Here is a 25,679-nt window from a genome sequence, read left to right on the forward strand (position 1 = left end):
ATTTAAACAAACTTTGCCCGAGTGGCAAATGTGAACGATAAGCTACTGAGAAATGTATCAGCAATAAAAAATAACAATAATTCGTCATACATTTAAAAATTACTGTCAGTGAAATACACATTCAATGAATGACTAAATTGGCTAGGTACATTAAACGTAATAAATGCGGTGAGCGTTTAATTAAATACAGTAAATCAGTGTAATTTGAACCTAGTCATGGCCATATCCAGTTAAATCTGAACAAGATAATGCCACTTTATAAAACAGGTATACTTTCATTTCGTGCTCATTAAGTGTATGCCGCCTAAATGTTTGCTTGGCATGCTCTATTTTGTACATACTAAACTAGATTTGCGATTAAAGCACTGGAATTACAGATTAAAATCCAAACTGGCCAGAATCTTTATTAGAAGAGAATTGAACAGTGCACTTCAGAAGCATCCCGTCAGAGGTTTAGACTGCTGCACAGACCCGATAATCGGTGAACCAATCAGAGTGGAACATGTGTAATATCAGCGTGTTCCTCTATAAAGACACTCACCCGGCGAACACAGCAGCGACCAAACATAACAGCACGAACGAAAGCACCGATAGACGTATATGTTCGAGAGCCATGGATTCTTCCGACCTATACCCCCGGTTCCTAGCCGTCTTTTCCTAAATCCAGAGAACGTTAGCTTTCCACTCCCGGGCGGGCTCGACTGTCAGACAAACTACACACCAGCCTCCGTGACCCGGAAGAGGTACCTTTGATGGGCGGGGCCACAGTGCTAGGGAGCGCGCATTGGGATTCAGTAAGTACGTGAAAAATGGATAAAGCATGTTACAGTACTTTTTAAATAATTCAGTAATGTGGCTGAGATCTCCGCCGTTAAACATTTCACGAGGAAAGCTTGGTACTTGAAGACGGAAGAAAGAAATTCTTAAGTCTAGCGAGCTCACTGTTGAGAAGTAGCCAAAAAACAGACAAGATGCAATGGGACCGAGTCCAAGATTTTTAGGTGCTATGGCTTTGCATTACTCCTCAGTAACCCACAGACTTTGCTCTTTTTGGAAAATAACCAACCTCATCTTCAAGCTTGCTGTATTGCCCGTTCATTCAATGCAGATCGAGAAAAGGCATCATTTTTTGTGATACAGTGTTGCCTGATTTGGGAATTGCTTCTGTAACCCCAGCGTTAAAATGTCTAGACTTAACCTTGAAAATCGTATCAATTTTCGTCTAATCTCTCCCATCATTTTTCCTTCCAATGTTCTTAAGTGTGCTGTAGAAGCTCAGTAACAAAACTAATAACTAGATAGAACGATTTGAAACTGTCTTAAGAATCCTGATAAATGAGAGTAGACTAGATAGATAGATAGATAGATACTTTATTAATCCCAAGGGGAAATTCACATACTCCAGCAGCAGCATACTGATTAAAAAAAAAAAAAAAACAATATTATTCAGTCTATAAAGCTGATTTGTTTAGCTAAATAGCTAAGGTGGCCCAATATCTCATTCAGGTCCTTTTTTAAAGGTCATAAGTGTTTTAGCTTCAGTAGTTTGTTTTGGTTTTTTTTTAGATGAACAAGTGCTTTCTGGCTTCAATCCTAAATGTGCTTCTTCTTAAATACCACTGGTGTCTTGAAGAAAGTGATTCACCTTTAAACTGAATGAATATTGCTGGGTCTGCCCTATTAATGTCTTTGAGGATTTTGAAGACCTTGATTAGGTCCCTTGCAGCCTCCTCTGCTCAAAACTAAACAGGTTTAATTCTTTGAGTTTGTCGCAGTATAAAAATTCCTTAAGCCCTGGGATGCACTTGGTTGCTCTCATCTTGATAGCTTTGAGCGCTGCTATGTCATTTTTGTTCTGTGGTGACCAGAACTGCACACAATACTCCAGATGTGGTCTCACTACTCAACTATATAGTCCAAGCTCTATGTATAGTCCACCTCTCAATTTATATTCACCTGTTTTTAGATAGATAGATACTTTATTAATCCCCAAAGGGAAATTCACATACTCCAACAGCAGCATACTGATAAAAAACAATATTAAATTAAAGAGTGATAAAAATGTAGGTATAACAAACAGTAACTGTGTATAATGTTAACGTTTACTCCACTGGGTGGAATTGAAGAGTCGCATAGTGTGGAGGAGGAATGATCTCCTCAGTCTGTCACTGAAGCTGCTCCTCTGTCTGGAGATGATACTGTTCAGTGGATGCAGTGGATTCTCCATGATTGACAGGAGCCTGCTCAGCGCCTGTCACTCTGCCACGGATGTCAAAACTGTCCAGCTTCGTGCCTATAATAGAGCCTGCCTTCCTCACCAGTTTGTCCAGGCATGAGGCGTTCCTCTTCTTTATACTGCCTCCCCAGCACACCACCACATAGAAGAGGGCGCTCGCCACAACCGTCTGACAGAACATCTGCAGTATCTTATTGCAGATGTTGAAGGACACCAGCCTTCTAAGAAAGTATAGTCGGCTCTGTCCTTTCTTCCACAAAGCATCAGTATTGGCAGTCCAGTCCAATTTATCATCCAGCTGCAGTCCCAGGTATTTATAGGTCTGCACCCTCTGCACACAGTCACCTCTGATGATCACGGGGTCCAGGAGGGGTCTAGGCCTCCTAAAATCCACCACCAGCTCCTTGGTTTTGCTGGTGTTCAGGTGTAGGTGGTTTGAGTCGCACCATTTAACAAAGTCCTAGATTAGGTTCCTATATACTCCTCCTCCTGTCCACTCCTGATGCAGCCCACGATAGCAGTGTCGTCAGTGAACGTTTGCATGTGGCAGGACTCCGAGTTGTATTGGAAGTCCAATGTATACAGGCTGAACAGGACTGGAGAAAGTACAGTCCCCTGCGGCACTCCTGTGCTGCTGACCACAATGTCAGACCTACAGTTCCCAAGATGCACATACTGAGGTCTGTCTGTAAGATAGCCCACGATCCATGCCACCAGGTATGAGTCTACTCCCATCTCTGTCAGCTTGTTCTTGAGGAGCAGAGGTTGGATGGTGTTGAAGGCGCTAGAGAAGTCCAGAAACATAATTCTTACTGCACCACTGCCTCTGTCCAAGTGGGAGAGGGATCGGTGTAGCATATAGATGATGGCATCCTCCGCTCCCACCTTCTCCTGGAATGTGAACTGCAGAGAGTCAAGGGCGTGGCAGACCTGTGGCCTCAGGTGGTGAAGCACCAGCCGCTCCATGGTCTTCATCACGTGACGTGAGGGCGGCAGGCCTGAAGTCATTCAGCTCACCAGGACGTGATACCTTTGGGACTGGGGTGATGCAAGATGTTTTCCAATGCCTCGGGACTCTCTCCTGTTCCAGGCTCAGGTTGAAGGTACGCTGTAGAGGACTCCCCAGCTCCAATGAACAGGCCTTCGACAGTCGTGGTGATACTCCATCTGGACCCCGCTGCTTTGCTGGCACGAAGTCTCCTCAGCTCTCTGCTTACCTGGGCTGCTGTAATTGTGGGTGGGGGGAAACTCTCTCCTATGCTGGTATCAGCAGAAGGATGGGTGGAGGGTGCAGTACTCTGAGGTGAGAGTGGGTTAGGGTGGTCAAACCTGTTGAAGTTGTTCATCATGTTTGCTCTCTCCACGTTTCTCTTGATGGTGGAACCCCGCTTCGAGCTGCACCCAGTGATGATCTTCATCCCATCCCACACTCCCTTCATGCTGTTATTCTGCAGCTTCTGCTCCATCTTTCTCGTGTACTGCTCCTTCGCCGCCCTGAGCTGGACTCGAGTTCCTTCTGCACACGCTTAAGCTCATGCTATACCCTAACATTTTATTTCTTTTTTGCACATCTGCACATCACTTAGATGATGAAAACATTGTGTCAACTTAAACTCCTAAATGCTTTTCAGAGGTTCCTTCCTGTAGGACAGCGTTTCCCATCTTACAATTGATGTTCCTTTTGCCCACATGTAGTACTTTGTATCCCATTGGGATTAATAAAATATCTATCTATCTATCTACTTTACACTTTTCTACATTAAACTACATTTTCCAAGTGTTGCCCGGTTCTGATTGTTGTCCAGGTCTTTTTGAATTTCCGTACTCTCTCCTCAGTGTCTTCAGTTGCACCAATTTTAGTGTCATGCACAAATTTCACACACGTGCCAATTATACACAGCTGTGAAATGATAGATACTTTATTAATCCCAAGGGGAAATTCACAATGTTCTATGTGTAAGTAAATAAAAAAATATGCTTTATCCATTTTTTAAGTAAATAATGATTGATCTATGGTAGCAGAATCTGGGCAAAATTAATTTCTTTAAACTTTAGCATTTTATAGAATCACAATATTTTAGTTACCAGAATTATTTTTTTTTTTGGTATCTCTGGCACTGCTTTCCTGTAGGTTCAAGACTTACCTCAAAGACAGGCTGCAAGAAAGTCCTCATGGCTCTGGCCATCTCCTTTCATTTAGCTACATTATATTTCTTGGCCAGATTATTCTTAATAATATCAATTTCTATGTTTTGACCCCCCCCCCCCCCCCCCCCCCCATTCATTTCAATTTAATTTTTACAAAGTATAAATCATCATAATACTGGTGTTATGAGTATTTTAACTTGTTTATGCCTCAAAGTCACCCATAGTATGAACTGCAGGGGTTTAATCTGAAGCATTGTCCATTACTGTTTATCTCATTGCTTGCTAGGTCCAGCCAGCCACAGTATTATTTTACCAAGAAAATCTATCTGTGAAGCGTGGTTTTTGGTGGAATAGTTTCTGTGTGTTAAGTATTTTTGCAATTATTACAAGTGACTTTCTTTCACAGAGGTTAAAAGTATGCATTGATAAATTTAGCGGTGTTTCATTATAAAAATGTTTTAAAACAACATGACTTTAAAACAGAAGTAACAGTTTAAAATAAAACTGACATTACATAACGTTCTCGGACTAGCATAATTCAATTCAGAATCGCGAGGCTCCGTAAGCTATCCCAGTGCACTGAGCGCAAGGTCGCAAGTGAACAGCTGCCCTTTTCTTCATAGAGTGAAACAAGGCGCGTGCATTTATCGGGACCGTGGACGAGCAGTAATCTGCGCGTGCACGCCTAAATGCTAGAGTGACGAGTTGTGCACATGCGCACTTGTTCTGCTGGCCACTGTGGCGCCAAGCGGCTTTTTTTACTTTTTGGCTTTCAAGAGAAAAGCGATCGTTGAGAAAATGAAGTGTATAAGGACTTCAGCGTTTACTTCATTATGCACATAATCCATACAGTATTTGCAGTCCGTGTAGTCTTCAAAAGAAGAGGTAAGTATTATTCTTGTGCTTTTTGTATCCGTTCTTTCCACATACGGAAGAAACAGGGTTTAGCATAGCTACCAATGTCTGTCGTCATGGAAACTCGGGTGCGTCTCACTTTTGGGGTCAATTTAGCGGATCCCTGTCACCTGGAACCAGTGACGTCAGCCTTGAAAAGTATAAACTTGGACTTAAAACGCAGTTTGCTAATTGGTAAACGTTTTATGCCGCGTCATTACATGTCAGTGCGGGTGCACCGTCACTTTAACTTTTGGAAAGCAGGGCTGCCCGTTGAAGCTAATTTAATTGCAATGGAATCAATTAGCAAAGAAAGATGACTGTTTCTAGTATAACAAATGAACATACCCCTCTCTTTGAAATTTGTTTTAGTCCAAATTTTGAAACATCGGTTTATTAAATTGCTAATGAATACCAGAAGGAATCAACTGTAGCTCCACTTTTGTTGACAACCTTTCTCAGTATCGTTCCTTGAGAGTTCAATTATTAAACTCCAGTAGCTAAGACAATGGATTTAAAAGAGACGTTTGCCAGGTCAGTTCTTGCAATCAGCCCTGGGCCCGTGATTCAATTAAGATGAAGAAGAAAAAAAATCGAGTTTCACTATATCCTTAACATTTAATTCACTATGGATAAAACCGCTGAATATAACGAACTTCTAATCACAGGAATGGGCACGAGTGTTACAGACAGGGAGTTAAATAAAGTGGGTGTCAGTTCAAATCATACTGTATATGCTATACTGCATTTTTAAATATATAAAAGTGTTTTGTTTTGTCATTAATACAAATAAAATTTCAATATACAGGATACATATTGCTTGTAAATTTCAAACCTCTGACAACGTTTGGTGGACTTTTTTTGTTTGTTTTGCATTCCACCTTGCCATTACGAATACCTGTTAAATGTATTTTTATGTAATGATTCTGGTGTGTGTTACACCATTTTTTTAAATATACAGTCACTGAGTAAATTATTAAGAACAGTATACTAATACAGTACTGGGTAGGGCCTACTTTTGTTGTCAAAACAGCTTCAGTATTTTGTGGCATGGATTCCACAAAATGTTGGAAACATTCTTTTGAGATTCTGGTCTGTGCTGACATGATTGCATCACACAATTTCTGCAGATTTGTCAGGTGTACAGGTACATCCATCCATCCATCCATTTTCCAACCCGCTGAATCCGAACACAGGGTCACGGGGGTCTGCTGGAGCCAATCCCAGCCAACACAGGGCACAAGGCAGGAAACAATCCTGGGCAGGGTGCCAACCCACCGCAGGACACACACAAACACACCCACACACCAAGCACACACTAGGGCCAATTTAGAAACGCCAATCCACCTAACCTGCATGTCTTTGGAATGTGGGAGGAAAACCGGAGCGCCCGGAGGAAAACCCACGCAGACACGGGGAGAACATGCAAACTCCACGCAGGGAGGACCCGGGAATCGAACCCAGGTCCCCAGATCTCCCAACTGCGAGGCAGCAGCGCTACCCACTGCGCCACCGTGCCGCCGTACAGGTACATTTATACTGCAAATTCCTGAAGGTGTTTTATTGGATTCAGATCCAATGACTAGGAAGGCCACTAAAGAGCATTGAACTCATTGTCATGTTCTTGAAATCCATTTGAGATAACTTTTGCTTTATAACTGCATTATCATGCTGGAAGAAGCTATTAAAAGATGTGTAAATTGTGACCAAACGGCATGGTCGGCAGTAATATTCAAATAGGCATTCAAGAAATGATTGATTGCTATTAATGGGACCAAAGTGTACCAAGAAAACATTCCCCACATCATTACACCACCACCATCAGCCCAGACCGTTGGCACAAGGCAAGTTAGGTTAATAGGTTCATGCTGTTGGTGCCAAGGTCTGACCCTTACATCTGTGCCTCAGCAGAAATTGTGATTCATCAGACCATCTTTGACCATCCAGTGGTGGTGAGCCTATGCCCCTTAACAGCCTCAGCGTTCTTGGTCTTGGCTGACAGGAACTAAACCTGATGTGGTCTTCTGCTGCTGTACCCCATCGGCATTACGGCTCGACATGTGTATTCTGAGATGCTTTTGTGCTCACCAGAATTGTACAGAGTGGTTATCAGAGTTACTGTAGCCTTTCTGTCTACTTGAACTGGCCATTCTCCTCTGAGCTCTCTCATCTAAAAGATGTTTCCATCTGCAGAACTGCTGCTCACTGGATGTCTTTTTTTTGTTATAAACTCTAGAAACTGTTATGCATTAAAATCTTAGGAGATCAGCAGTTACAGAAATACTCAATCAGCCTGTCTGGCACCAGTAATCATGCCATGGTCAAAATCACTGATATCATATTTTTTCCCATTCTGGTGTTTGATGTGAACATTATTCAAAGCTCCTGTCCTGTAGCCGCATGATTTTATGCATTACACTTCTTCCACATGATTGGCTGCTTAGATAATTGCATGGATAACCAGGTGTTCCAAATACTTTTTTTTCAGTGAGTGTTTATTTGATTATGGAACCCAAGGTACTCAAATTCAGGAATCATGTATTTGATCTAAATAATTTAAGCAAACTTTTTTTTGGTGCGTTTCTATAGAAGCCACTTTTCTAAGGCAGTGCAAGTAAGTAGGTCAACTAACAACTGTATGGTTTAATTTTAATACTTTTTTTTTTTATCATTTAGTCTACCCAGTTTTCCCGTAGGGATTCTGATAACAAAAGTTTTTAGGTTCAGTGCTGTAATGCACTTGGATGTGAAAACTGAAAAGCATTCATTGTATTGAGAGCCTAAATATGTGATATTTTCAAAGAAGTGCAACATTCTCTCAATGGAGTGAATTACTTGTTTAATTATGTCTGTGGTTATTCTGCATAGCTACTATTAAGCAAGAGTGCAAAAATATGCTGAAATAAGTCTTAAAATGTAGTGGAGTGTAATTGAATTAAATATGTGTATGGCTAGTCCCTAACTATGGAGATGTTAATGTTTCACATAGTCTAACAGTTATGTTGATGAAGTGTTTATTATCCTCGCTTAAATGTGATTAAGCAGTTTTGAGGTTGTGCTTTGCTGCCTTAAAGTTGAAGAATATCTCTACCACTGAAAAAAACATGATGTGTGTCTGTGTGTGCTTCTTTTATTGGATTTTTTGAATAACATATACCTCTGCAGTGTAAAAATTTAATAAAAAATACAAATTTGCAAAGAATAAATATTTTGTTGATTTAATAAATGTTATTTCTATTGCAGCTTTATTATGGAACAGAAGACGGTGAGTGTATGGGTACGACTGGAGCCATTTTTACTGGGGGCTCTACCAACTCCTCCTCCAGCCAAATTCAGCATGCACTATCTCCGTAAGATGTCTACATATGTAAGGACACGTGCTAAGGATGGCTGTTTCCCACGGATCTACTGGCCTATGTGGAAACATATTGCATGTGGCAAGCTGCAGCTGCCTGCTGAGCTGGCATGGGTCTATTTTGAAGCATTTGATATGTTGACAGAAAAGAGCGTAGAAGACCGATTAGAGTGGGCAGAAGCAGCATCACAGTGTACCTCTCAAGAAGAACTTGATCAACTAAGGCATACGGTAGGAAGTCATTTTATTGAATATGAAAATGTGAATTACATTTTATCAGTGATATAGATGTGTTATCAGAAATGCCTTTGGGTCTATGTGATACTTTAGAATGCAAATAAATTGAATAGATACTAAATGTTAATGAATTAAATTATTAAATTAAATAATTGCTCATTAAGCAAAAGTGTGTAGAATAAAATCACATGTGAAAATATTTATAATTTAAGTATTTAAATTATTTTGATAAAGAAGACTAGAAATTAAAAAAATGAAAGATAATGCATTAAAGACTAATGTTTGTTAGATTGCTTCACTTGGAGTGAACATTATCAGAAACTGTTACTGTTGCAGTTTGCACTCATAGCATACTTCCTGATGCCTAAGACTTGAAATACCTGAAAAAACATAAGAAAAAAATAAAGATAATGTAATATAAGAACTACAATCTTAAACACCCTGAAGCTGAGCCAGACTCGGAGACAGTTCTGGAAGATACTCGCCAGTAGTCTTACATGAAGACAACTAAAGATGGTTAAGAAAGGCTGAAGCCATTTAGTTAGAAATTCTGGGCTTGCTCCTGTTTTCTTTAGAACACTACTAATTAGAAACAAATTGTCATAAGATATACTTGTTTTCGAAGAGAGTATAGTGACACCAAACAGCAAATGTTAATACGTTTTGCCTCAAAACTACTTAGTGTTGCTTCTTTAAGAACTGCCATTCTTTACTATGAAAAAATAAATATTTAGACATCAAGCTTCAAATCACATTACCATATCAATGCATTACTTAATGATATCACAACTATTCTGAATCTTTGAAACGAAAACAAATAAAACACTGAAACAGTGTAAAATATGCTATTGTTAAGTTTCTCTTGATCCTTTGTAAATTGTATGTATGTATTTTGATTTGTTTTGTGTGTGTGTGTGTGTATGTATATATGTGTGTGTGTGTGTGTGTGTGTGTATATATATATATATATATATATATATATATATATATATATATATATATATATATATAAAAATGTATATGTGTATGTATGTATGTTTTATAGAAATGCATTTTTTCATCATTTATGTTCTTTGTTGTCAGTTCGGTGATGTCATTGTTGTGTGCATCAAGCATTTGTAGACTCTTTTTCATTGCTGCAGTGCTGCTGCACACGGTCAGTTATAATGTGTTGATACAATCTTCTTTAAGAGCAAGGTGCAGACTTTCATTAGAGTAATATATTCAGCCTTGTAACTGAAACTTCATACTTATATGCTTCATGAAGAGACTACATCTATTTTTTGAAAGCTTTTGTTTTAATTAGTAAGGTTTTTGTTTCTCTTTAATTGAAAAATATAATCTTATGACCAGAAACTATGCATTTGCAATTAAAGAGTTTGTGCTTGTTATGAAATACTTGCAAGGTATGCAAAATAAAATTTCAGTAATACTGAAACTTTTAACTGAGTAACTATGGAGCCTGTCCATGTTAATCTGTTTTTCTTTCTAGACTGTATTACCAAGCATTTTGAATTTTAACACAATATTTGAAACAGATAATTTTACCCTTGTGAAAGCAATTTTCTACTGAAATATAATCAATTTCCCAGTGGCAAAGTGCTGGAGCCTACCCTGGCAGCATTTGGTACAAGCCAGGTACTAGTCTTGGACTGGCCACCAGTTTATTTCAGGGCCACTCATACACACTACTTGAACTCCACCATAACTAGTTCAATTTAAATATGCCAAAAAATGCATTTTTCAGAACTTATCAAACATTTTTATACTAAATATCAAGAGCAGATGTTTCCTGTTTTGCCCTTTTTATCAAATAATAAAAATAATCCAATAAAACAAAAGCTTGAACCAAATTATAAATACAGTACAGGTAACTCAAAGACCTCTAAATTTATGAGGAATATATAAAAAATAAGCCAATAAAACAAAAGCGTAGACCATCCATCCATCCATTTTCCAACCCGCTGAATCCGAACACAGGGTCACGGGGGTCTGCTGGAGCCAATCCCAGCCAACACAGGGCACAAGGCAGGAAACAATCCTGGGCAGGGTGCCAACCCACCGCAGGTAACTCAATAACATCTAAATTTAATAGTAGATGGTTGATTGATATTGAGTGTTAGGCAGGACCTTCTGTGTTGATGATTCCTCAGCTTAGTGCCTAAACTGGTAATTATTCAAACTGAGATGTGTGAGCTAGGGGCCAATTATTTATATGTATGACATATAATGCTTTAGACAACCCAATTGAGACAATCTTCGTTGTTAATGCCATTTATAAATAACACTCATTTTATGGTTTAGGTTTTATGTTCAATTCTGTTTAATGGCCACTTACTTTTTGTTTGAGTAAAGTTTATTGTCCCTGAGGGACATTTGTTTGCATCATGGCTATACAAACATACATTTATTCAACAGTTATAAGTACAAAATCTCTCAAAAAAGTAATATCTTTCTATTATAAAAAAAAATCTTGGAAGGAGACGTTATTTTCTCGGAGACACTTTAACGTCCCGAGAGACAAAGCAGTGAGACAAAAGGACAGCTGCTGTACAGGCTTTTAAATGTTCGAAGCGTTGTGCAACATGCAGATCACGCAGCACGGCAGCAAGCCAGCAGCTGATCGAGCAAAGAGGAGGTAAAAAAAAAAAAATGGTTTCCCATTGTATCACCGTTTAAGAGGGGTTTTCGGAGGAGCGACCACATCTCCTTAGCGTGCGTTCAGCCTCCCTCTTCACGACGCAAGCAGCAGTGACGCGAAGTGGCTGGCACCTATCGCGCCCCAAGGAGAGGGATGGGCAAAGCCCCCTATTACCTTCATATAAATGGAACACATACATACAGTTCCTATATATTAACAGTTTACTTTGATGGTAAAGTGTAGTAATTCGGGCTGCTCCCCAATGTACACTTGCTTGTTAGATTACACCTTATTAGTTAACACAGTAAAATATTAGGACTATAGTGTAGTATCACTTATTTGTTAATCACCATTAATCTTTTTTTTTTTTTCATACATCAAGAGCTGCATTAAAAGTATTTCAGCTGAGTGCTTTTCATAGAGAACACTAAATATTGTAATTAGTACCCTTAGGACAGTTTTGACTAGAAAGAATTTAAATCCATTTTTGCAAATAGGCATTTTTTTAAGCCCACTGTCATACTAGAAATATTTCTTGCAGTTTCATGCACTGACATTTTTTTATTTATGAATATATTTATGAATTATAAAATAAAGTGATCATGCTTATTATATTTTTTTTTTTGCCTTTGTCCCTGCACTAATTATATCTGTTTCTTGCAGTATCTGGATGAGAGTAGCCCTCCTATTTATTATCCAAATTTAACAATGTTTATCTTAATAAAGCTAAAAAAATAGTGAAGAGCTACTGTACAGTAGTAAGTGGTCAGCTTATGTAAAATGTTAACAGCATCATCTATATTGTATCTTTTCTAGCTCTCTGTGGACACTCTGCAGTTCCTGTTATTTCTCTATATTCAACAGTTAAATCGGGTTTCACTTCGCACATCACTTATTGGTGAAGAGTGGCCCAGTCCCCGGACACGATCGCCTTCTCCTGAAATTGAGAGTAAATCCAGTCTGCAGAATAAGGTATGTGTCATTTACAGTTGTATTTTTATAACAGTATGGTTTTAAAAAGTGTGTTGTTAGATATTTAGTAATTGTAAAACTTGTAAACATTAGAAAAAAAAAGCAGCACCCATACATTTACAGTAGAAGATTCATACTTTACGTCATTGCATCTTTTTTCTTTTTGTGATTAGAACTGGGATGATCAAGCACATCTAACATTTGTTCAGACGCACCTTTTTGACTTACTGGAGTTGGTTTTGGATCCAGATCAGCTAAGTTCTTCAGGACATCATGTACAAGACAGCTTATTGTCCACAGAAGCACTTTGTGGACTCAGTTTTTTGCTGGAAGGGTCAGTTAGTAGAGGACGATCTGTGCACCTACTCCATGAGCTATTATTATGGGCACCTTTACAGTCACAGGCTGGTTTTTCTAAACTATCTCAGGCCTTCTCAGTCCGGAAATTGCAAGGCTGGTTGCACGATACTCTCACCAGTAATCCATTTGGTACTACTGCCTGCTTCAAAACTGGCAAGAAACTTGCTTGGGTACAACAAAGTAAGATTGAATTTTGTTGTCTTTTGCATTTTTTCACTGTATCTCTCAATTGTTCTGTAATTACTAAGACAGGCTGTCTTTCTTCATGCCTTTAACTTTAGTAGACCTAAAAGAAGGTAGTCTGATTTTATTGCAGTCTGATGTAGTGGGAAATCAGTGAGGTGCTGTAAAATTTCTCTTCCAAGTGCTTTGAGTTTCTTTACTATCCATTTCATGATTTCTGCATTTTCCCCATTTTAAATGCTCTTGTAAGTTGATTGGTGAGCCCTTACTCTGATATTCACTTCTAGAGGCTAATTGTACTGGGGTTAGTCAGATACAATTTAATCTAGGTAACCTGATAATTTTGGATTGTGATTTTTATGGTACCTGACTGCTCCTGCTGACGTAATTTAAAATATCCAGCAGACCCCCATGACCCTGTGTTCGGATTCAGCGGGTTGGAAAATGGATGGATGGATAAATTATTAAACAGCTAGATATTTTCCTCAGAATTATATGTATGTTTTTACATTTGAAAGCTATGGGCCATGATGTGTAAATACATTAAATTAAAAACTGTTTATGCATAACTTCTATGCTATAACACAAAAAATCAAAGTTCAAGAAGATATGAACCCTTTTTGTGAGTACTATGTAACTAAATTAATTTCTTTGTAGCTATTGTCCATCTTTTTGAATCCTAAAGCTACCACATATTTTAATGTCTATATTAAAACCCTAACAATTTAGATATTTTATCTGCATATTCAAGTTTTCTTATTTAATATCAAATAAAAAAATCATATAAAAGCATATTTAAGAAGCTTATATTGGGGGAAACCATATACAATATGTTTTATGTGCAGGTGGGCTGACTAGTTAATCTTTTGTGTTGCAGTAGAAGGAAAAATGAAGAGGGCAAAGATTGTTAGGAACACCCACAATGCTCCTGCAGGTAGCAGGGTTGTGATCATTTCTCAGGTTTATAAGCAGACACTGGCCAAAGATTCTGAAAAACTTATTGGAGCAAGTGTGAAACTGCATCGATGTAATGAATCCTTTATCTACCTCCTCTCACCAATGAGGTCAGTATTTCTTTTTCTTGGCATAGCATCTGTGATAGATACACAAACTAAAAATCTCAAAATCTTCAAATCTGTCAGAACTTTAAAAGTGGAATGCCAATGCTGTTTCACAGTATTTTCTCCCTGTCATGTACTATATAAAGCCTAACATGTGTCCATCTAATAGGTTTTCTTTGCTTCTGTTTTTAGCTTGCATTATATGGTTTGGAACTGAGGACTGGAAACTGATTGATTTGAAAAACACTAAAGCAGTACATTCTATAATTATAATAATTTTTTGCATTTATATAGTGCTTTTCTCACTACTCAAAACGCTCAGCAATTGCAGGTTAAGGGCCTTGCTCAAGGGCCCAACAGAGCAGAGTCCCTATTGGCATTTACAGGATTCGAACCGGCAACCTTCCGATTGCCAGCGCAGATCCCTAGCCTCAAAGCCACCACTCCGCCTGTAATTCTAGCTTCCCAGCGTGGTGAGAGCAAGAAACATTGTTCGTTTATGTCTAGTTGACATACATAACTTCATATATAACAACAATGTACAGCACCACTGATGTCTTTCCTAACCTTCAACCTTGTTTCCTGTTTTGTGTACCAAAAGGGTTTATTATATTCACTGGAATTCTGGGATAATTCCAAGAAGGGTTGTTGCCATGATCCCAGCGTACATTTCACACATTTATATTGTTTTGTATAAATATGTTTAATAATGACTGGCTATCTGTCATGTTCAATTATAGGCATAGATATGCAAAGGATGAGTCTCTGGCATTACTGTGATAGACAGAATGTCCAAAATGGTATGTTATGGATCTTCAGAGGGAGAAAAGGAAAAAATCAAAACGTTCCAAACAGCACCTTAGAGGGTTCAATTACTTCTGTAACTTAAAATGTTTCTGATCAAGAAGGAGTACTCTGGTTTGGATACATCATTTGGGATAAAAAATTAAGTGCAACACATTTTTTGTTTGCTTTGGATATACAAATTTTAGATTGTACATAAAACCTTATACATAAGGGCATATGCACTTAAGTACGTAAATGCAATATAAAATTGATTTAATATTGCCTAGTATCATGCTTTTTGTAATGAAAAAGCTAAATATATATTTTCAGCCTAATAATACTTATTCCCATATAAATCCAATTACATTTTAGTACAAAAATAATTCATTTTTCATTCTGTCCATAGTGATTTGTCATCATGTCAAGGGTGGAAAGTTACAATTTAATGATAAGACAGTAACAACAAATACTATAAATGCATGACTCCTATAAACGCTTAGTATTCAGTACTGTTTCATTTGGTGTTTATTATGAATCCAATAAACATAGCCAGAAGTTTGAAGAATTAATTTGTGAATACAAAATGGCATATGCTAATTAAAGCAACCTTGGCACATGCATGGGTTACATACAGTGCGTGGATTTTATTTACAATTTTATCGGCCACCCTGTTTTAATGTATCTTGAATAATAAAGTTCTGGCACTCCAGATGTTTACTTATCATTCATTTTATACACCATGAGTCAAGTGCTGCTAAAACTCATTTTCATTAGGTGACTGTTCAGAGTTGTGACCAGCATTTTTATGTACCACATCACTCATGAGGTAGGTACAGCATGATGGCAGAGCTAAATTGTATATTTAAGATAACAATAGTGGTAGTGTTTCCCACAGTAATCTCCTCTAGCATCCACAGTGGCGGCCCTTTGTTTTCGTAACATGGTCGTTTCCATTATATTTTGGTATTTACATTTTTGTGGGTTAATGTGATTATTATTGCTATTTTGCATAGTGCTAACTTGGGTGATTGAAAAAACACAAAGAAGAACTTTCCTAATTATTTTAATAATTGTATATACTATATAATAAAATGGTAATGTTTGTGTGTCTGTCCAGCTCCATCCGAGCCTTCTGTTTAGCTTAGCTGTTGCGATCGAAAGAGGAAGTGCAAGTGTGAGACACACAGCAACATTAAAAGCATTGGGGGGCACACTGAGGGTTCCCCTTCAAAGACAGGAAGTATGAAAGCAAACAAGAGTCCTTAATATTTCATCTAAAGTACATTATCCCAGTAATTCCCCTCAATATTTTTCTCTCATTGTTCACATCAGTGTATAAGCAAGCCCCAACACAGGATTACATATTCATAAAGTGTCACTCTTTGGAACTGTATCCTGATTGTTTCTAAGAAGGCCAAAGGCTTTAAATCATAGGTTTCTAAACTGTGGGTTTAGTACAAATGTCAAAGTGAAAGAGACTATGGGTCATAACCCATTTTGTTCACATGTTGTCTGAATTTGGGTTGCACAGAGTCATGATTCACTATAGCACTCCATGGGAAAGGTTCACGTATGCTACGACCTACAAAGGTTCTCTATGGGAGACCCCCCTGCTGGCGGAAGTTCTCCAGTGGGACATGAGATGATAGCTTTAAGTGATTCTGGGTCTCGAAGACACATAAGGCCAAATTGGATCACAAGAAAAAAAAAGTTTAAGAACCACTACTGAGACAGACAACAACTAGACATTTCTCCCTACACTTTTAGTCACTTGGAGGGTGACCATCTAAGCTCTGACCAACCTAAGCTCCACCTATTAGATATTTACCTAGGACATGTGAGTATCCATCCATTGCTAATATTGTATGTTAAGGTTAAATTGACCATAGTTAGCTGGTAATTTTTTAATCTGCAATATTTCATTTCTATTGGTAAAATCTAGGTCAACTGCATCTGTGTTGTCACATCACAGGGTTACAAGTCCAAGAGATTTAGTAATATATTTTTTTTTTGTACATGTACTTTTTCACATCATTCAGAGTGGAAGTTTGTTCTCACAGGGATCTTTGTGGTTTTGCTATTTACCAGATATTTTCCATGTAAAGCAAGTTGGATTTTATTAATGTTGTATTATTTTTAATCATGTCACCATTTTAGCATTGTGTTCCTAGTTTGCTAATTTGGCTATTGCTCCAATTTCATAGTCATTCTTATGCTAATGGGTGGAGTGCTGGCTCTGAGGCTAGGGATCTGTGTCTGCAATTGGAAGGTTACCGGTTCGAATCGCGTAAATCCCAGAAGTGACTCTACTCCATTGGACCTTTGAGCAAGGCCCTTAACCTGCAGTTGCTCCATCCTGGGTATAATGTTAATCTACATCCAGTCCTCCATTTTACAGAGGAAAACTTGGGGGGTTGGTTGGCAGGATTGGTACTCCAGCCGCCACCATAAAAAAAAAAAAAAAAAACAAAAAACCTTGCACTGTTTCAGGGTGGTGCTGCACTCTGCTTCCAATCCAGTGGGTTCATCATGTGGTGGGTGCGGCAATGCACTTTCAGCACATACTCCCATCCTCCTCTTATGCTAGTAGTTTTTAACACGTTTTTTTGTCTTTTGTTATGCTGCATCATAATAGATATGATTTCTTTTTACTGTGTTTCAGATCTGTTATTATTGAAAAATGCTGGAATAGCACCATAGTCCTGGGACCGGTGCAAACTACTGTCCATGTACAGAACTGTCAGGATGTGAAGGTAGTTTGTGTGACAGGCAAGATTTCAGTTTGTGCCTCCTCTTTCTGTACCCTTCACGTGTTGACGCCAACACGACCTTTACTGCTGGCTGGAAATGAAGCTCTGACACTAGCACCGTACCATACTCACTATCCAGCTCTTGAGGACCACATGGCAATCATTGGACTGGCTGTTGTGCCAAATGTCTGGGACCAGCCATTGTGCCTTGGTGCAGATGGCATTGAGAACCCCTCTACTCCTGTTTATAGCCTTCTATCCCCAAGTGACTTCTATGAGTTTGTGGTGCCCTTTGAGATGGAAGGAGATACCAGTGAGATTCCTGGAGGATTACCCCCACTGTACCAGAAAGCTCTTATAGACAGAAAGCAGAAGGTGCACACCTGGCAAAAGATGGTGAAGGAGGCGCAGCTTAGCAAGTGAGTAATCAATCAATAGTAGCTATTTTTATTTTCAACTAATGCCTATACTTGATCCTAAATAATGGCCTCTTTAATTAAGAAATCCACCTAACTGGTCTGGGATACACTTATACAAAAACATGAAAGAAAGCATTTGTTACTGTATCTCTTAATTCAGAATTTGATTTAATGAAGCTCGTACATACAGTAGAACATCAATACAACATACACCATAAGAACAACAATAATCATCATTCCCCAGAAACCCACAAAAATTAATGTGACATAAATGCACTGAGATATATTATATTAATCAAATTATTGCAGAAAAGTTTTAAGGCCAAGATGTTAAGTTTATGCATCATACAGTGTTTTTTTGTGCAGTGAGTGGGACTCACCAAGTTTGGTTTTGGATTGGTCTACCCTTGCACTGTAAGTTTAAGACACTGGAGGGCACATACCTGTATGCACAGACCCTATAACATAAGAATGGATTATGAGCGATGCCTGCGGCAGCCTGTCTCTCCAATACTCCACTTAGGTACAATTTTGCGTGAAAAATATTGATAAAACTTCTAATGGCTAAATATACCCTGGATTCTGAGAATAACCTAGACACGTGGAGGCTGATATGACTTGGTTAATACTACTTACCACCCAACAAAGCAGTACTTCCACCATGCTGCTATCTGTTGGAAAGATCTCTCCTTAATACTTTCCATAAAGACATGGAAACTAAAGATTAACAGCAATGTCAAAAGAGCGTGTTGTCCTGGGCAGCTTGTTTAAATTTAGCAGTCAGGCTGATCCTTGATTGATTATTTCTATATTTTTTCTGATCTTATTGGAAATTCAGTTTAGTTTTAGTTTTCTTTCATTGTGTATTTTTAGTTTTAGTTTAGTTTTTATTTCACAAAGACATTTCTATTTTATTTTTATATATTAGTTTCAGTTTTAGTAATTATGGCATGGAGCGCCTACAGAGTTAGTTTTGTGTCACAATCAGACAGAACTGTACACTTAACAGATTTGGATACGAGTTTAATGTTAATGGAAGCTTACTACACTGCCTGGTTTACTATCTTGTTTTGTTTATGTCTGATAACAACAAGCATAATCAAAACTAGACACTGAATATGAACAATTTTACACAATTTTATCATTTTAAAAATATTTTCTCATGAAAATCATAGGGGCTTAGGAAGAACAGAGCTCTTAGACTTGAATGAGTGTGCAGACCCCATCTAGCTGTATTGAGGGAAACAAAGAACAACAAGCATGTAGTGTCAAGGTTAGGGGCAGTGAGACTTGAATAGACCACCATAAAGGACAGTAAACTCATAATGAGCAGAGCAAGAGCAGGTAATAGGAGTACGGATAGACATAAAACAACAGATCTCAGAGAGTCTGAGATTAAGAACAACATATACATTATCTAAACCTGTTTATCCAGAGTAGGATTGCAGGAAATCTGGAGTCTACCTCAGCAGGTTTGGATGTAAGGCAGGAAAAATCCCTGGTATGCAATATGTATGATATGGCTAATGTTAAGAACAAAAAGAATATGATATTTCAACTATCTATTTTGAGAGAGAGAGAAAAACATTGAAAAAAGGGAGACAAATATTTTAAAATTTAATTCTGCTAATGTATTACTTTCACAATATCAGGCATTTTGAGGTGTGAATATGAACTGAAAAAGATAAATTAATAAATATGGAATAAATACAAAAACCCATTAGTATGTTTAGTTTTTCATCAATTGTCAGACTGTCTACCTTTGTTTGTATCGCTTTGTTGTTAAACAATGTTTTTAAAGCAAAAGTGACTGGTCAGCAACAATATGCTGATCTTGTATGATGACCTAGTCAGTCTCTCGATCAGTGCCATTTAATTTTCAAAAACCGGGAGTGCTCTCCCCTCGATTTTCTTGTATACAGTAATCCCTCCTCCATCGCGGGGGTTGCATCCAGAGCCACCCGCGAAATAAGAAAATCCGCGAAGTAGAAACCATATGTTTATATGGTTATTTTTATATTGTCATGCTTGGGTCACAGATTTGCGCAGAAACACAGGAGGTTGTAGAGAGACAAGAACGTCATTCAAACACTGCAAACAAACATTTGTCTCTTTTTCAAAAGTTTAAACTGTGCTCCATGACAAGACAGAGATGACAGTTCCGTCTCACAATTAAAAGAATGCAAACATATTTTCCTCTTCAAAGGAGTGCGCGTCAGGAGCAGAGTCTGTCAGAAAGACAGAGGAAAGCAAACAAATCAATAGGGCTGTTTGCTTTTAAGTATGCGAAGCACCGCAGCACAAAGCTGTTGAAGGCGGCAGCTCACACCCCCTCCGTCAGGAGCAGGGAGAGAGAGAGAGAGAGACAGAGTTTGTTTTTCAATCAAAAATCAATACGTGCCCTTCGAGCTTTTAAGTATGCGAAGCACCGTGCATGTCGTTTCAGGAAGCAGCTGCACAAAAGATAGCAACGTGAAGATAATCTTTCAGCATTTTTAAACGAGCGTCCTTATCGTCTAGGTGTGCGAACAGCCCCCCTGCTCAGTCCCCCTACGTCAGGATCAGAGAAAGTCAGCACAAGAGAGACAGAAAAGTAAGCCGGGTAGCTTCTCAGCCATCTGCCAATAGCGTCCCTTGTATGAAATCAACTGGGCAAACCAACTGAGGAAGCATGTACCAGAAATTAAAAGACCCATTGTCCGCAGAAATCCGCGAACCAGCAAAAAATCCGCGATATATATTTAAATATGCTTACATATAAAATCCGCGATGGAGTGAAGCCGCGAAAGGCGAAGCACGATATAGCGAGGGATTACTGTACTCAGATATGGGGATGGACATTTGAGGAGTAAACCGCAAGACAATGATTATATTTTTATATTATGTACATTAAGGAACCATCAACAACAAATCAAATTAATAATATATTGAACAATTATTATAAAAGTAAAGTTGAACAAATCAGACTCTGCAGCTGTATAAATAAAAAAAAAATCGAGTATGTGTTCAGATAAAGTACCACTTCCAGGTGATGGATTTGGCCCAAAAGTTAATACAGATCTATAATTGTGGCGTAACAACGACATGCCGAATTTCATCCATCTATCTAGTTGCGTTTTTGAGTTATCGTGTTTATGCACGCGCGCGCACGTACGCACACAATTCCAAAAAACAATATTGTTGGACACTGGTTAGTCTGTAACATCAAGATTCATCAAAATATCTTGGTCGAATTTTTTCATGATTACTATACTTTCTCTATACTTCGTATATGAGAAAGTAAAAATGATTTCTCCAGTGCGAAGTGGCAGGTGAATTGCTATCAACAAAAAACAGACACCTGAGAAATAAACTGAAACGTTACTCACTTGTGATTTTTCTGTCCATATGGTAAATGTTTTGTTGACAAGCACATTCTGATTTCAGCCGTTTGAATTACATCTTGATATACAACAAGCGCAAAGAAAGGCAGCACGCAAATCGCTTTCTATTTCTCACGCTTTATGCACCCGCACTGAACTTGCTCTGTCACCACAAATGCTGTGTGAACAGCCGCCCTCCGTCACCAGCCGCCGTTCACTGGATGAATATATGCGGGCGGCTCGTGGTGGATGACTTTCTGTTTAAGAGTTAAAACTTACAAGGGTTAAAAACTAACGGCAAGAATATTCATTCAAAAATAAAAAATAAAAATATTTTAGTAAATTATTATTTTATTGCTGTTAGTCTTTCCAGCTACTTTTAATAGTTTAATTTAGTTTTAGTTTTTCATTTCGGTTTTGTTAATTTTTTTATTTCAGTTTACGAAAATGTTTTTTTAATAATAGTTTAAGTTTTGATTTTAGTTTTCGCTAACTATAATAACTTTGGCTTACACAGCTAGTTTATTCTATGATTTCATGTTCATTTGAAATATCCATCTGTCTCTCATCAACCCACTTAATTCAGTTCATAATGATGGGGAGGCAGAACCTTTTTTGGTTTAAAACAAAGGGTCAATACCAACTGCTTGCAGAGTACAAGGCCAGGGGGGTATTTTTCGTACGTGGATTACTCGCTTAGCCGGATGTAATTGTTGACGATTTGGCCTGATCCTGGATCTGTCGGTTTTTTGAAACTCTTGCTGGAAGTGTTGTCATAGCAACACATCCAAATCCGCAAACCTGCTCGGAGCAGGTTTGTTCTGCGTAAACAAGGATTAGTTTACACACATGATCAGTGACGGTGTGGAAGTCATCCAGTCAGGGCTTCGCCATTCATGAATGAGCGACCAATTGATATTGGTGCGCAAATTATACGAAGAGAATTTCATATAAAGAGGGTTTTGCGCGATCGGCAAGATCCTTTATTGCCCCCGGAGGAAATTCTGTACGAAAGATACCGCTTTAGCCGAGGGGGAATATTGTACCTCAAAGATTTATTAGCTCCGTATATTCAAAGTCAAACTCGGCGAAGTCGGGCTCTCACAACCACACAGACAGTAGGCATTGCTTTGAGGTTTCTTGCAAGCGGCACTTTTTTATATACTGTAGGCGATGCGGAACAACTATCAAAGTGCAGTTTGACAGGCAATTCGTAAAGTCTGTTTGGCTCTGAAACATTTCCTTCAGGTTTTCATTGTGTTTCCTGTACACCTGCGTGTGCAGACAATAAAAGAGGCGTTTCATGCCATTGCAGGTAGGTAATACACAGTCTAAAACACCCACAGTTCCACGAAGAATCCCACAATCAGCCTAACATTCTCATTACCAGGATTTCCAAATGTGATTGGGGCACATGGAACTGATCAGAGTGGAGTTTGATCAAACATTATTTGGAAAATGTACCTCTCCTCCTGATGAATAATCAGACACAGTGTCTTCATCAAATATTTGACCTTCGTTAATATCTCGTTGGTCAGACACAGGTTCAAGGGATATGATATTCCCTGCAACTGACCCAACAAAAAAGAGGGCTATATGGAACATACCTATAGCACACATGGAGGACAAATATGCAATGACCATCCTTTATCTGAAATGAAGTGACCACTACTTCCTGCCACTGGTTCTGAGGAGGAGCTCCCCCCTGGAATGCCCTCAGAAACAGGGCGATGGGCATTTTGCTGGAGAGCCAACTCTTCTGCAGGGGTTAGGTCTGGACCGCGTGGACCTCCACCTGTTTTTTGCTTGTCTGCCTCCTTATTAGCTTTAAAATTAATGTTTTTTATATTATATATGATTCTTTATGTCAACAATTCTTTAAATAGTTATATACCAATATTTACCAGTTTGAAGTATATTCTTGTACTTCACTTTAACCTGTTCCCATGTTCTCCTTGTGCTCACGTTTGATCTGGAATTATGACATATTAAATAATAATTAATCTGACACATAGGAAATGAAACGCTGCATTCACTAAGTACAATGTACACTACTTAGCGTTTAATTTTTTCGGCCACTTTTTGCCAGCCGTCTTTTCTGGTCTGGGCTGCTTTTGCAGTGTTACCGCTTGTGTATATTAAATCTTGAAATTCTTCGTGTCCTTCGAATAAAAGGTCTTGCGCCGCGTGTGTGAAAAAAAAATGCGCCCGTTCTTTCGTCATTTTGTTACAGCCTATCAAAGACTTGCTGATCATGTTTTCTAGACTCAATATATATGGGCTTTTCACTCAGCGCGGGCGCGCGCATTCATCTCGTATGATTAGATCCAGCTACACTAATCTAATACACATCTGCGTTTGAAAAACCGACTTATCTGGATGAGTTTCACTGGCATTAACTCATTCAAGATGAGGCACCTGATCTCGGATGGTTTAAGCGACGTATGAAAAATACCCCCCAGCAGTGGGCACTCTCAAGCATACACAACCCATAGATGCCAAAGCACAAATAGCAGGTGGTTTTCCTAGTGATGAATAATGATTGAGTCTGTCACAATGTGTAATTCTCAGGTGGCATACATTGCCAAAGTATTACACTCTTCACACTTTTTCAGCTTTTTTTAATTGAAGATTTCTAAGAACAGCATTAAAAGTAGAGCAAGCCATGTTCTTATCTATTGCTTTTGTTTGCAGAGAACAACGGAAGCAGTTTAAGGCCGTGGTAGAACAAAAGTTTCATGAGTGGCTCTGTGAGACTGGACAAAAGCAGCAGTTGGACAGCTTAATCCCACCTTCCACTATCTCCAAGCAAGCAGCTGGATAGAAGATTGTTTAATGTAGGCACAAAACTGGAATTCAGCTCCACGGTTAATGGACAATTGGAAAAGCAGCATACAGTCCACACTATCGACAGAATTGGCAAGTCAAGCGTGCAGGCTTTGGACTTTACTTTCTTAATTTAATTAAAATCTGCAATCTTTAAATATGTCCCTGGTTGGTAGTAGAATTTATCTACAGATTTTTGATATATGCCTTACCTATGTGCTGTTTGCTTGTCCGGGTCATTTTCAAGGAAAATATAAGAACACCTATTTGAAGTAATCTTGTATTAAGAGCTAAATAGAAGAGACTTGGTTTGACCTGCCATTCTGTAGCCAGCCAGGCCTGAGAGGTTCGCCGATTGATTACTCAACCTGGACTTTGTTGTCTTTGCACAGTGTGATTCAGTCCCGTAAGGAGCTTTCTTGTGTGGTTGTTCAGATGACATGCACATTCATTTTCCAGGAGTAGAGAGAGATTGTCAACCATCCTGTAGGCTGTTGTTGCCTTATAATTGTTTGGGTGTGACAAAATTGGTTTGTTGCATTTTAATCAGCTGATCACAATTTCGGCTGGTATTAATTTTTCAAATATTCTTTTTTGCTTAAGAGTATTTTATTTTAAAATGTTCCTGAAAATAAAATTATCTTTTGACTACATTTTCTTTGTGGAGACCTTTATAATAGATTTTTTCCCTCAAGAATTCAGACAGAAGTCAAATGGTTGTCATGTACACTGTTTTTGTTCTTTGTGAGTGGTTCCTAACTGTTTTGCTTTCAGGCCTGAGTGCTACAGTATTTTTAGACTTGCACTGGTCAAATTCCCAGTACCTGATATATATTGCATTTCTATTTAAAAAATGTGTACACTGCCATTAAGTCTTCTCACAAAATATCATAAATGATATAACCTATATCTGCCATAGGCTAAAATAACATCTGTTGTTTCTCTGACAAGAGATTTGTTCTTGTTGAGGTTGAGGTTATGTACTCAAACAATACAATGATGACCGTGGTTAAAGACTCAGGATTATAACCACTTCAGTTTATTCAAGTAATGAGAAATCAAGCAAACTGTGTGAAGAAGGGGCCTGAGTTGCCTTGAAAGCTTGCATATTATATATAATCTGTTCAGTTAGCCAATAAAACCAACACAGTACAACACCCTACCACTACTTGACTTAACGTAAGAATACTTCTCATACAAGTAGATGTTATATCATAAGTTCATCTACCCTAGATTCCTAATAAATTACATTTTGTTTTAATTTACCTTCACCATGTAGCAGTTGGCAGCCAATTAAATGTGTTTGTGCCCTCTGGCCTACTTCCGTTTAATAGTAAATGTATCAAGTGTGACAACATAACTGATACGGTGCTGCTGCTGCCTCCTATCTCCAGGCACCAAGTTTGAACCTGGCTGGTCACCACATGTGGCGTTCTCATGTCCTTGTGA

At 38.5% G+C, this 25,679-nt stretch overlaps 2 protein-coding genes across 4 annotated transcripts in view; one reads left to right on the plus strand and one right to left on the minus strand.

Moving 5' to 3' along the window:
• The window catches only part of dnajb11 (DnaJ heat shock protein family (Hsp40) member B11), a 38,354-nt gene extending 37,664 nt beyond the window's left edge, over nucleotides 1-690 (minus strand). Inside the window, exon 1 of the mRNA XM_028807514.2 lies at nucleotides 542-690. Coding sequence (XP_028663347.1) covers nucleotides 542-615 — 74 coding nt within the window. The 5' untranslated portion in view covers nucleotides 616-690. The remainder of the gene's footprint in view (nucleotides 1-541) is intronic.
• tbccd1 (TBCC domain containing 1) lies at nucleotides 665-24,862 on the plus strand. 3 transcript variants are annotated; one of them, XM_028807512.2, is made up of 7 exons: nucleotides 665-794; nucleotides 8,522-8,864; nucleotides 12,328-12,483; nucleotides 12,657-13,023; nucleotides 13,904-14,090; nucleotides 17,536-18,042; nucleotides 24,099-24,862. In XM_028807512.2, the coding sequence occupies exons 2-7, from the start codon at nucleotides 8,529-8,531 to the stop codon at nucleotides 24,226-24,228; spliced, it is 1,683 nt and encodes a 560-aa protein (XP_028663345.1). In that variant the 5' UTR covers nucleotides 665-794; nucleotides 8,522-8,528; the 3' UTR covers nucleotides 24,229-24,862. The 3 variants fall into 3 exon arrangements, with proteins under 3 accessions (XP_028663345.1, XP_028663346.1, XP_028663344.1); XM_028807513.2 differs by having other exon boundaries at nucleotides 711-798; XM_028807511.2 differs by lacking the exon at nucleotides 665-794 and adding an exon at nucleotides 5,093-5,269.
• Nucleotides 24,863-25,679: the final 817 nt, after the last annotated feature.

This window comes from Erpetoichthys calabaricus, chromosome 8 (genome assembly GCF_900747795.2).
Source record: "Erpetoichthys calabaricus chromosome 8, fErpCal1.3, whole genome shotgun sequence".
Lineage (NCBI taxonomy): Eukaryota > Metazoa > Chordata > Cladistia > Polypteriformes > Polypteridae > Erpetoichthys > Erpetoichthys calabaricus.

Excerpts from the sequence above, each read along its gene's own strand:
- tbccd1 (XM_028807512.2), top strand. The coding sequence starts at position 8,529 with ATGGAACAGAAGACGGTGAGTGTATGGGTACGACTGGAGCCATTTTTA. Across the intron at positions 8,865-12,327 it reads TTGATCAACTAAGGCATACG|CTCTCTGTGGACACTCTGCA; the intron begins GTAGGAAGTCAT and ends TATCTTTTCTAG. Across the intron at positions 14,091-17,535 it reads TACCTCCTCTCACCAATGAG|ATCTGTTATTATTGAAAAAT; the intron begins GTCAGTATTTCT and ends ACTGTGTTTCAG.